The 12621-nt window shown below is 35.8% G+C and overlaps 1 protein-coding gene across 7 annotated transcripts in view; it reads right to left on the bottom strand.

The window, feature by feature from the left end:
- Positions 1–12621, bottom strand: part of CHD7 (chromodomain helicase DNA binding protein 7) — a 132071-nt gene that overhangs the window by 32113 nt on the left and 87337 nt on the right. For all 7 annotated transcript variants that reach the window (XM_069779403.1, XM_069779404.1, XM_069779402.1 and 4 more), the window contains 6 exons: positions 8638–8693; positions 7095–7209; positions 5274–5357; positions 4194–4331; positions 3976–4097; positions 3255–3498 (listed from right to left, as the gene is read on the bottom strand). In XM_069779403.1, coding sequence (XP_069635504.1) covers positions 3255–3498; positions 3976–4097; positions 4194–4331; positions 5274–5357; positions 7095–7209; positions 8638–8693 — 759 coding nt within the window. The remainder of the gene's footprint in view (positions 1–3254; positions 3499–3975; positions 4098–4193; positions 4332–5273; positions 5358–7094; positions 7210–8637; positions 8694–12621) is intronic.

The raw sequence follows: 12621 nt of genomic DNA, 5'->3' as shown, positions 1-12621 counted from the left end.
CAGAAAAAGTCCTGAACATCAATAGCATTATTTTGAGTTAAAATCAACCAAGGACAAGGTATTCTGTTTCTACACATGAACCAGGTGGTTCCTCTTTTTAGTCCTCATTACACTGCGAAGTAAATTTCCCTCACAAACAAGTCAACTCTTTTGCAGGGCTCCGTCATTAATTTTATTTGGCATGTATAGTTTTCCTGCTCCTACAACAGAACTCTTTCTCACAGGTAGAATACTATAGACAAGCAACTGGTTTATTTGATATTCCAACCGGGGAAGGCCCCCAGAAGGACCTTTCAGTTATATTGCTCAAGAAGACCAGAATAGGCTTCCCTACACGACCCTCACAAGCAACGAGGCAGAATGGGATTTTAGGGGAATGTCCCTGGTAGCATGGTGTCCTTAGTGTTGAAGTCACACCACTGCAGAAATGTATTTTGTTACTGACTACTCTCTAGGTTTTCACAACTTGACTCTGGTTACCAGTGTTGACTCTGAAAAATCACACTACTGCAGATGGGGTAGGTGCTTCTCATGCATGCTGTCTTTTATTATTGCCCTTCAAAGCCACTCATACTTTCTCAATGTTCAATTGTCTTTTTGAGAAACAAAAAGCCTCTTTTCATGTTAAGACCTAAAAAGCCAAAGATGCCGACGTCTGCGTTGATGTGTTTGGCAAAGGAGACTGGAAATGATACTGCCAAAGCCTGCCTTCTTTCTCTCCCTTATCATCCCCCATTGTACACCCACTGATGGCACTTTAGAGGATGCCAGACTGAACACTACATCAGGATTCTTTCAGTCAGAACATGAAGAGATTTTTTTCACATAATTCAGTTTCTACCATGCATTTCACAACTGACACAGTCTTACAAAGAATGGAACGCAGAAGGTGATTTCATAACACATCTAAGCTAGCTGCCAGCAAAAGGACGAGTTCACTCCATTTCTCCTTTATCCCCAACCATGGTAATTTCCGATTCTTCTCTTAAGCCAGTTCAGGGAGCAAAGCTAGCAGAAAATGATTCCTTTTTCTGTGCCATGAGTGCTTTGTCATTACTTGCTATGGGGTCAAATGACTCCCATGGTCATTACAAGAGACAAGTTAAGAATATGGCAACAGTGGGAACAAAACTGTCTGAAGCATCTTGCTTTAGATTCTTTCAGTTGTCTTTAGATCAACGAAATTATATTGCCAAATTAACACTAAGAACCTGCACAGTAAGTGGGGATTTTTCTGATGATGCTCCTTCAGGTTTCATGCTACATAATTGCTGCATCCTAAGGGGAAGAACACACTGAGAACAAGCACTGCTTAAACAACAAACAAACAAAACCCCAAACATACGTGATTTTTAACACAGGAAAGACTTCAGCAGAGACAGTATTTGCATAAACCCAAATTTTTAAATTTGATACAAAACATCTATCTCTGATAAGAAATAGTTTTAAAACCAGAAAAAGTACAAATCAATTCCCGTTCATTTGTGTATTATCGTACGGCATATAAGCCATCAGACCTCAATGTAGCAACTGTTATTCAAATCAACCTTAACAGCATATATGATTCTGATATGAAAGTTTCTTTGATAAATTGCTAAGAAAATGGCCAAACAGATGTAACTTCTATAAATTGTAACTTCTACAGATGTAACTTCTAACTACTACAAATTACTGTGTTTTTCTACTATATTTAAGTGTGTGATTCTATTTCTGTTTGCCCTAATGGCATGTCAAGTTGTGCTCCAGTCATGACCTTCAAAACAGTTTTTACTCAGTTCTTTCCCTCTAAAAGCGTATTTTCTATCTCGCAACCACCCTCATAGCTTTGCTCCAAGGACTCTGTTTTTTTCAACACTCTTTTTGAGGACAGGAAGTGAGAACTAGGCAGAACTGGACTACCCACTACATTACTGACAAAGGGAAGAATGCTGTAACTTCTCTACTCTTTAATAAAGATTTCTCTCCTCCTACACACTTGCACTACACTAGCCCTTTTAACCACAGTCTCACAGTATGAACTCATGTTTAACCGGTCATGTGTCACGACACAAAAGGATCTGCATTTGTCTTACAGCCTTCCCAGAACCGAGCTCTTCCTACTGTAAGAATCATCTCTATTCCTTGTCCACAGATAGCCCTATATTTAGCTATTCTGAGTACTGTTAGCTTGGATCCAATTTATTAAGTAATACAGCTTACTCGGTATCCATGAACTGTGTTAATTATTTACCACTCTCCCCATCTTTGTGTCATTTGAAAACTTCCTCAGTAATGATTTTATGTTTTCTTTCAGGTCATTGATAAAAGTGTTATATAGCTCATGGACACAAACCAATCCCTGAAGAACTACGCTGGAAATGCAAATAATTTCTCATTTACAATTACATAGAGAAATATCAGTTAGCCAGTTTTAAATCCACTTAATGTGTGCCATATTGATTTTACATCATTCTAGTTTATTAATCAAAATATCCTGTGGCATAAAATCAAATGCTTTACAGAAAATCTAAATATATGAATTCACCACTATCACTTCTTTAAGCTCAGCTGGAAATAATACTCCACAATACATTCAATCAGGTTGAACTTCCATTCTTTTTTTCTCTTAAGTGAGGAGGGTTATGTTGTTTTGCAACAACACTTGATGCATGCACATTATTTTTCCCCAATCCTTTTTACTTACTCTCAGCAAAGCCATGCATTTAAGTGTAGAGATCTGTTGCTCTTTATAGCTTCAGTTTTCTAATTTTCTGTTTCTACCCCCCAATCTTCTCTGTACCTGCTCTCCTTCTCTCATAAGCACTATTCAACATGAGTGCAGTAACACAGATTCAAAATATATATGACTTATAAAATCTGATGAAGAAGCATTGACAAGTTTAATTTTTGCAAGCTAGTCTTTTCCTGGAATGGTAGGCAAAGATTGATTTTTAAGCTTAGTTACAATTAAAGTAGTTTCTCCATTAAGAATCTTTTCTGCCAGCTCTCCTCAGGAACACAAAATAATGAAAACCTTGCATGAAACAGTGAAACCCTGAACAAGAGTTGCACCATCTCAGTAACTCTTGGTCCTCCTCTATTTCCAGTTAATCTCTTGGCTACTATTAAAAAGCACTCTCTTTATTAATACATATGCCTTCATTATTAGTCAAAACCTACTACATCAGTACTAAAAACCTAATTGACGCTTAGATTAATTAACAACAGTAGAGCATATATAAAAAAAGAGAAAAAAAATCATGAAGAGTTCTTACTTGTGGGTCTTTGAAATACATTTCATACAACTGAATGGTCCGCCGGCTTGCTTGACTCCCATGATACACAACCACATTCAACTCTGTCCAGGTGCGGAACTCCCTTTCCCAGTTGGGAATTGTAGACAACGGTGCAATAACCAAGAAAGGACCATGGATTCCTTTCAAATATATCTCATAGAGAAACGTAATGGACTGGATAGTCTTTCCCAACCCCATTTCATCTGCTAAAATGCAGTTTCGTCTGAAAACAATAAAAACAGTCCAAATGATTTATTCCCAACTTAAAACATTGAAAATCAGTAAGGAGCTAAACTGAATAAAATAGAACTTTCTAGAATGGCAAGTATACACTCAAAAGACATCATAATCTTTTTGCATTTTAAATAAATGTTATAATTGGTCATGCAGTAAGCATGGATATAGCCATTTCATGTACCTCTCAAGTTCACATGGGGGAGGAAGGGGCAGCAGGGGTGTGCATGTACACATGTATATACAAAAGCATTTGCCACAAGAATCTTCCTGAAATATTCAAGTTTTATGTAACAATGTGTTATCCACTCAAAATTAGGTTGTATATGACTCCTGCAGTAAACAATGAGACATGTAAATAATCCTAAACCCTCCCTTTAGAAGATTACTTTAAAAGGTTATTGTTTCAAATAAACCATAAAAGATTTCCAAAGCAGGATTCAGCAGTAAGCAATATTTTACGTACGTGTTGTACCAATTGAAAAGAAGCCAGTTTACTCCCTCCAACTGGTATTCCCTGAGTTTGTTATTGTTTTTATACTCCCTGGAACTCTCCGATTTCTTCCAGTCATCAGCAGGAGGTCGCTCCTGTTTCAAATACAGCAAATCCCATTAGTGGTTTCTGAAAGACCACATTACTTTACTATTTTCAAATAAAATCCTCTGTATAGAGCCAATTCTTACCACACGCTCCATTTCTGGCTCCCTAGACATCAGTTTCTCAAATTCTTCGATCTTAGCATGGTCGATGTCTTGCTTGAGCTCCCAAGTGCTGTCTTCATAAGGAAGCGAACACCATTTCACCAGATAATGCATTACAGGCTTTGTTAGGACAAAAATAAGATTACATCACAATTTAAAAAGAATAAAAGTGTAATCTTTTTTACAGGACATCTGCAGGATTTTATCTGCTAGATACAATTCAAAAAACTTTACCAAGCCCAAAGGTCTGAATCGGCCAAAAGGATAAGCAAACAGCAGGCTGACACCTTGACTACCTAACGAAGTAAGATTAGAATGCGGGAAATGCAGGCTTACCACCAAAACAAGCACAACACTACATTTGAAATTACTAAGGTTAAACTAAAATTTAAAAGTAAAACAATGTTAATTTTCCAACTGTTACAATTTCCATGCTTTACCACATATTTAAACAGTCAACTGTTTTTTCTTGTCAGTGTCATCAGAAACTTCCTAGCAGGCAACCCAAACACCACCATTCACTGACAGAGCAATATGGAAACATTGACTCTGCCAGTGATGCTTTATATTCTCCCAGGACCAAAAAGGAGTCTCCTGGAAGACAAAGTGATCTTGTTCTGCAGAACACGTCATTAAAGAGTAAGAAACAGTGAATTCATGACCTCTTCTGCAACAGATAGGCTAAATAATGTCTAAACTATTATGACATTTAGCTAAGATTCTTACACTTTTCATTTAAATTCTGTATTACCTGCATGGACATCATATTTCTGCAGTATTAAGTACCACCTCAAATGTACATATTAGAAGGGGGTTTTGTTGGTGGTTTTGTTTTGTATTTTTTTAAATATAGATAACTTATAAGAAGTTTGGAATTCTTACAGAAACCCCTTTATTTTAGGGAAATTGCTGTATTAGCCAATGTTTTCTCAAATATGTTCCTATTTTCTACACACATATACGCTGGTAGCTTCTGAAGTGTTTAATACATTCACATTTCTAAACAGTAAGTTCTAAACACAATATCTATCTGACTACAAATGCACTAAAAGTTTTGTTTACCTCTCCATTATCATCTGTGCTACGTGAAAAATCCATGATTCGATCAACTTCCACATAATCTGGATTAAAAAGCTCATCATCAATCTGTTCAAGGAGAGAGGCAAAAATATAAAAGATATCTCTATTAGCCCTTCCTGAGAGGAAAAATTATTATATATTTCACCATGCAATAATATTTTGGGTCACGGTGACAGAGAATTTATATTTGGCAAACTTCAACATGTTAATTGAAATGCTACAATTCAGCAAGATCATTCCCCATGAGGGAATCAGACTTCTCAGACTTTGTTAACTGGGCCTCTTAATTACTGTGTGAAACCTTTTACTGTGAGAGAATGTTTAAGAATATTTTAAATGAAGTGTGAAATTACAATTCACTAATGAGCAATCGAAAAGGCTTATGGCATGCAATGCATTTAGCATTCTTGAAAACTACAGCTTGCAATAAAGAAATTAGAGCCTTGTACACTAAGTGCCTTTGGATTATTTTAACTACAGGAATTGTCTAACTGCTTTATAAGCAAGATTCAAAGATTATTATTTCAAAAACAGAGAAAAAACACTGCATGAATACACAGTTTCACAAAAAAAAAAATCACAATTTGTTATGTTCTTTCTTATGCCTTCAACAACTTACAGCATTCTCTTGCGTACTAAAGCATTGTGTTTCATTTTATACTTTTAAGATCCCCTCCAATAGAAAAGGCAGACAAAAGGACTAAAGACTGTATATTTTGATAGCTTTTTCTAAAACAAGAACAAATTCCAAGTATCTACCGTAACTTGTGACCCACGTGGAAACAGATTTAAAAAAAAAAACCACCAAAAGTAATTTAAAAAAGCAGCAATTCCAGGCACCTTCACTTAGAAGAGATGTTAAATTTGACAATGCTGCTGCTTAATGACATGATACACTGTACTGTTATTCCAAATTACATATTTATTAACTTCTTTAAAAACCCAAATATCAGGAGTCTTGAAAGTTAATTTAATCTAGTTCCTTAGGCATTAGTATTATATGATGCAGCTAATTCTTTATATGTGCCACCCTATTTTATAATCATCTCAAAGTATTTTGGATGCTCTGACATAGTGTTCACAGATGTTCTATACTCTCCTAGAAGCACAACACATCGAGTCCTCCTCTCCCAAATTCCTGTAAATTTTATCAAAATATGTCAATCATATGCACTTAATGAGAAACCCATTCTGACTTTATGGAAGTTTTTAATTTGCAACAGGTTTTGTTTAGCTTGAACTCCATAGTAAAAATAAATATAAATAAATAAATACAGCAGCACATGAACCTGTTGTTTTTTTTCTCTCAAAAGACAGCATTTTACTGAAAGGTAAGCTCTCAGAGACACAAATCAGCAGATCTCGTCTTTTATTGACAGGACCCCTACCACACTACTGCTTATGGCTCTAAGTGAAATTAAATTGATGATAAAAAGCTTAGAATCCCTAGTGAGCAGCAGTCCATAACACAGAAAAATGTGATGCATTTTTCTGGCATAATCAGCTCCTGAGAAGAGAGACCTGGTACTGATTCACTAAGAGTCATGCTTACAATGCAAACAACTAACCACTCACTTTAAGAAAAAAAAACCCCAAAACCTGTAACAAAAAGTATAAAGTCAGGATAGATCACTTGAGCTTCATAAACTTGAAAGACTTGGATCAAGCATGGTTATACTTTATACCAGAATAAATGCTACTGATATATCACAGAGTTGTTCAAAATCTTCTGCTTGTATACAGAACAAGAATTCATAAGAATATTCCTTAAATACTTAAAAGAAACAAACAAAAAAATCGTACTTCTGAAAGGAATTTGTTCTGGCCCTGTTTTGCCTTAAACCGCTTAATCTTCTGCTGAATTCTCTTGTCCTTGTCCAGCTCTTCCACAGATGCCCACTGACAATGAAGGTAAGAACTAAAAGATGAAAGAGAAAGTCTTACTCAAAACTACTCTTCCACTGCATACTCCTATATATCCAACTAGTATAACTAGACCCTTCCAGCACATTGTAGTGCTACACTTGGAAAACCGGACAAAATCTTCTACATCGTACAAGTTATTAACAAATTGTCTTTACTGGAAGTAATTACAATTACTAATGGATAAACTTTTCAGTAAATAAAAACAACTCCCAGTCAAAATTTAAATACATACCCCATACATTTAGTATTTTGCACAAAGCTAAGAAGATTTTTATTGGGTATACTTAAAGCATAATTACAAGACATTTATCATAAATGTCACTATTTAACATCATATTTAGCACAGAATATGGTTTTTAGAAGTTAATAAAAATACGCAAACATTTCAAATACTAACATGCTATACACTGATTCTTGTGAGAACAGCATTGTAATTAAAAGTCACATGAGTCAACTGAAGTTTTAACACTGATTGAAAGAAAAGAAAAACCCTTGTAAATACAGTTCCATGGTAATAATTCATCTTTAAGAAAACACAAAGGAACAGCATCTCTGCCAAAATGACTAGTCTCACTTTATAAATTTAGAGTTTGTCAAAAGTTATATTGCTAAGAAGTCTAAAACACGAATAGTTAATAGAAAAATTACACGCCAATGTCATAAAACTAAACAAAGCACAATTAAGCTATTAAACATCACGCAATAATCAATATAGTGCAAAACGTACAAAGGTGGCAGCTTAAAGTGAAGTCAACTATCTGCAGTTACCTGCAAGAAACTTACTTGAAGTGTATTTCTGTTTCTCAGATGGAAAAGTTGCTAAAATTAAACAAGATATGCTATTTTTCTAAAAGAAAATGGGATTATCCAGCTGTGAAGTATCTTATTTTAAATACTGATTGCATTGCAGTTTCAGAGCTCAGAAGTGAAACAACATACCGCTCTCACCACTATTACATCCCTCTTACAGAGGGGCACCTATCTGCTGGAATACTGGAGGCCATCTTGTTTGTTATCTTAGACACTTTGTTGAACACAAATGTTGTTTTTGAAATAACAGTAAGGGTTATTTTTTAGTAGTTTGCAGGCACGTTACTCTATGGTTGCAGTTAGATCTACACAGCTACTTAGGTATGTGCTCATGAATCTGCATGCATAATGAGCCTTAAAGTTTTTAATAGCAGAGCAATTTTACCTATGGATTTCATTTTGGAGAGCACACAAATTAAGACAACGCTATCAAACCCACTACCACCAAGGCAAGGTATTTCCCAGTTTACTTGCCACTGTTTTGGATTAAACATTAGAAATGTTTAAAGTTGGATAGTAACAGTTATATCATTTACAAAACCAGTTTTTCAAAACTATTTGGAAGTTACGTGAACTTAAAGATAGTAATCAAACCTGTAACTTTACTTACAAGTTTTTGTACTTTACATAGAATTCCTCTATTTCTACCTCCTCTCCATTCTCCATCTGCAAGAAAAGAATTGTTGAAACGTGAATTAAACCACTAAATGGTCCAATTTAGTTAATGATTAAAACTAACTGAAATACAGAATACAGTCCCCACATAGAGAGACAAGTGGAGGTGTAGGAAAGCGTTAGTGGGGGGAGGACATGGGTGAGGAGTTTCCTCCAGCAGCTTACCCAAGTACATACTGCAGTGCTTACTACAACTTCCAAGACATGAATCATTTGAACTCCTCCCTAACCACATGCAGCTTCATTCACAACCTCACCCCAAATCTGGCTTTCTGCCAAACCCACAGTGTTAAGTAGAAGCCAAGTGTACCATTTTCTCAGGCAGCAGCCAATTAGCAACTGCACTCCTGAATGCCATATGTATTATTTTTGGCTGGCTCATGGCAACTTTACATTGTGGGTTTTGTAATGTTTTAAAAAAGAGTTTTAAAGGGGGTTTATTCCTCCATATAGTTAATAACTCCAAACAAGAAGCCATATAAAACTAAACCTTATACCTCTGCTAGAATTTTAGGGCATCAGTGTTCATGGCTTTAGTTTTACTCAATGGTGCAATTAAATTCACTCAGGCAAGATGTCTCACATACAGAGCAGCCAAATTAAATTAACACCCAAAACCTACATTTAAAGCAAGGTTAAAGTTGTGATATAAACCAGCAAAACCAAGGGCATTCAGTGCTAAGGGTTGAGACTACCCTTAACTCATCCCTAGTGCCAAAGTATTGCATAACATATGGCATGTAATACTGTGTTGAATTACTCCTGAACCCAGCCATAGGACAAACTAAGGACAGTGCACCAGGCACACGTTTAGAATTCAGTTTATGTCACAACGTTAACGGTTTGTGTTTACTAATGAACTTTGGAACAATTTTAAATAGAAGAGCATTTTTCAATTTACATACTTCATCAGGGACAACATCTGTAATAAATATTGTATGTAGTGCTAAACAGACAAAACTGTTGACCCCTGTGTAAGTCAACATCCTCCCATCTTTTTTTATATATACATATATATATATATTAAAAAAAGAGGGTGGGGGGAAGTGAGACTACTCTAAAGCTAGAGGATGAATTGTCATCTTCCAAATTCTCTCTCAGAAGAAAAGTTGCTGGCTAGACATTACTTCTATAGCAGTGCAATTAAAGAACAACAGTAGCAGCTGCATTAAACTCTGTTCTAGCACAGTAAAGAAAAACTTAATGCATTCCTAACTCCTGATTTACATAGTATTCCCTCTCTTCCAGACTAGCAAGGGATTTTATCATTTATATCACTCCAATACAGTCTGCTTGTGTTCCTTTCTAGAGAGGACCAACACCAGCTTTCACCTAGTTGTCCCTGAAGAAATGGAAGAAGACAAGGTATTCCTGGTGCTACTTCTTGATCTTCTTGAATCCTCTGTTGAAGAAGGTAAACTATCCCCTAACCCCAAACACAGGTAAGAAGCTCCTCCGTCACTTACAAAGATACCATCAAAGGAAAGAATTTGAAGACCATCATTTTGGGTTTTTTAAACAAAAAATTTAAAAGAGAATATTTCTCGAGAAGGTATTCATAATTTAGAGGTCAAAACTGTATTAAAAAAAAAGAAGTATTAAAAAATGGATATCCCATTACCTGAATCTATTCACTACCCTGAGGCAAAGTTGCTCTTTAAGAAGTCATCCCTAATTTTAAGACATTAACTTTTTTTATTTTCTGAAATGTATTATGGCCAGGTCTCTTTGATTAGCTTTATATCAGAATCCTCTGAGATACATCAATCTTACAATGACAACATGGTGAAACACCTTTATATAAAGGTTTCATATTAGCCAACTTAACTTCCCTCAACACCATTTCAGACAAGTATATTTTCTGTCAACTGCCAACTTAATAACAATAATTTACATTGTAAATCTTGATAAAGCCTGTAACTCTCATGAGTAAAATGTACTTTTTGTATTGTCTAATAGGTAATAACAGGTCTATGTTATTATATGTTCTACTAGTATGCATCAAAGATTCAACTAAATAAAAAGTATTTCAGAATAAATTACTTTTAAAATCTTACTCTGGCATTCACGCTTATGGCCAAAAAAAGAATTCTAATGAAGTTACAATCACCAGCACTCAAGTAGGGGTTTAACAATACATCAGTTTAGGACATATGAGACAGAAGCTTATGCATTTGACGTCACTGTCCAACCCCCACTACACATATGTTTACATTAACCAGGTAAAAAGGTGAGATAGAACATTTATGCAAAATTCTCCCCAAACTGATTATGCAGACATCCTAAAATAGCACATGGCAGACTTCGGCAACACAGGACACTTCAAATTATGATTGCCCAGGTGCGACCATAATTGACAACCTGATCCACAGTCTCTGCAGATAATTGAAGAAATAAATCATCCCCTCCTTCAAGCAAATACTTAAGAGCACACAATCTCACACTGCCTTCGCCACAGAAGGGATACAGTAATATCTGCTAATGCAAAAGTTATTTGAGCAAGCCACTCAGGTGTAGAGACAAGTAAGAGCTTAAAAAACAGAAACCCACAAAACCCCCCTAGAAATATCAACTGCTAGAAGAACAGCAGACAGAACACATTAATAACAGATGCAAAGCAACACAAAAACCAATCACCTCAATTGATACACAGCACTAGATTGTAACCTAATCAGTTCGTGGAAGAGATGTAGGCATTTGTATACTGTTGAATTAGATCTAGTTCTCACCATGGATTGGTAGGCAAAAAGAGAAATTCATATGTGTAACACGCAGGTACAGTGTTCTACAAACTCCACATCCTTCCATAATATGTGCTATTTGTGCTAAATAGCATATTTAGTTCTAGCCATTCCTTTTCAAAGTTAAGGAGCAGAAATTCAAAGGGGACTGAAGCTGGCCAAGAAAATAATTAGAAAAATGAAAGATTTCCACATACAAACTGAAGATGTCAGGACTGTGATGGTTTAGAAAGAGAATGATACAAGCACTTAACACTTTCTGCAAGAGGAAAAAGTATTCAACAGAATTCAGAATTCCATGTTGAGAACAACAAGGAAAAACATTGCCTTTTATACTTCAAACATGAACTAAAGTAATTTCTACCTTTTATTCTGTACATTTCAAAAATGGTTGCAAGTACAGTGCTGCATCGTATCTGGTCACTCCAAAACTAGACTAAGGCTACTTTTGAGAAAACCAGCATAATTTCATGATAAGAATACTGCTCCAAAAGCATATTCATTATCTAATGTCCTTTACTCGAATGCAACATCTTTGTTACAACCTAATCCACTGAAAGGTTTCCTAGTGAAGCCTTTCCTCATGTTTATTTTATGCACTGGTCCTGATCACAGCAATTCTACTTTGATTAGTAATCTAACAACCAGGGGTTTGATGACGTTAGTAAGAGTGTGAAACACCTCTAATAAAAGCACAGTTGGGTACTTCAGATGTTAAATATTAACATCCTGAAATCCATTTTTGGGGGATTTTGGAGAAGAGGGTTGGGGAGAAGAGCAGGGAAAGAAGAGACACCCCTCAAACCTGCAAATACAATCCATAAAAAACATTAAAGAAAGAGCTCAAAATAGAGCTTGCCTCCAGCAGAGCTTGCAATCAAAGACATGTAGGCAGCAGACCAACCACTTCCCACAAACTGCAGCAAAATACACACTCCCCATGAGTAATCACACCTTTGTTTGCAGGGGAGAGGAAGAAGAGAAGAATAATTGGTGAAAAACAGCTTCCAATGTAAAGACATTTATGAAAAGACCACATTCTCCTCTCATGCCTAGTAGACCATCAGGACAACTAATTACTGAGTGTATATTACATGAAGTTTATGTGAAAAATAAGTGCAAGGCTTGAAATACAAAATATAGCTCTAGACTTCAAAAAAAACCCTAGAGGTTTTGTG

Source organism: Haliaeetus albicilla, chromosome 3 (assembly GCF_947461875.1).
Source record: "Haliaeetus albicilla chromosome 3, bHalAlb1.1, whole genome shotgun sequence".
Classification (NCBI taxonomy): domain Eukaryota; kingdom Metazoa; phylum Chordata; class Aves; order Accipitriformes; family Accipitridae; genus Haliaeetus; species Haliaeetus albicilla.
This window is presented reverse-complemented; position numbering and strand designations above follow the sequence as displayed.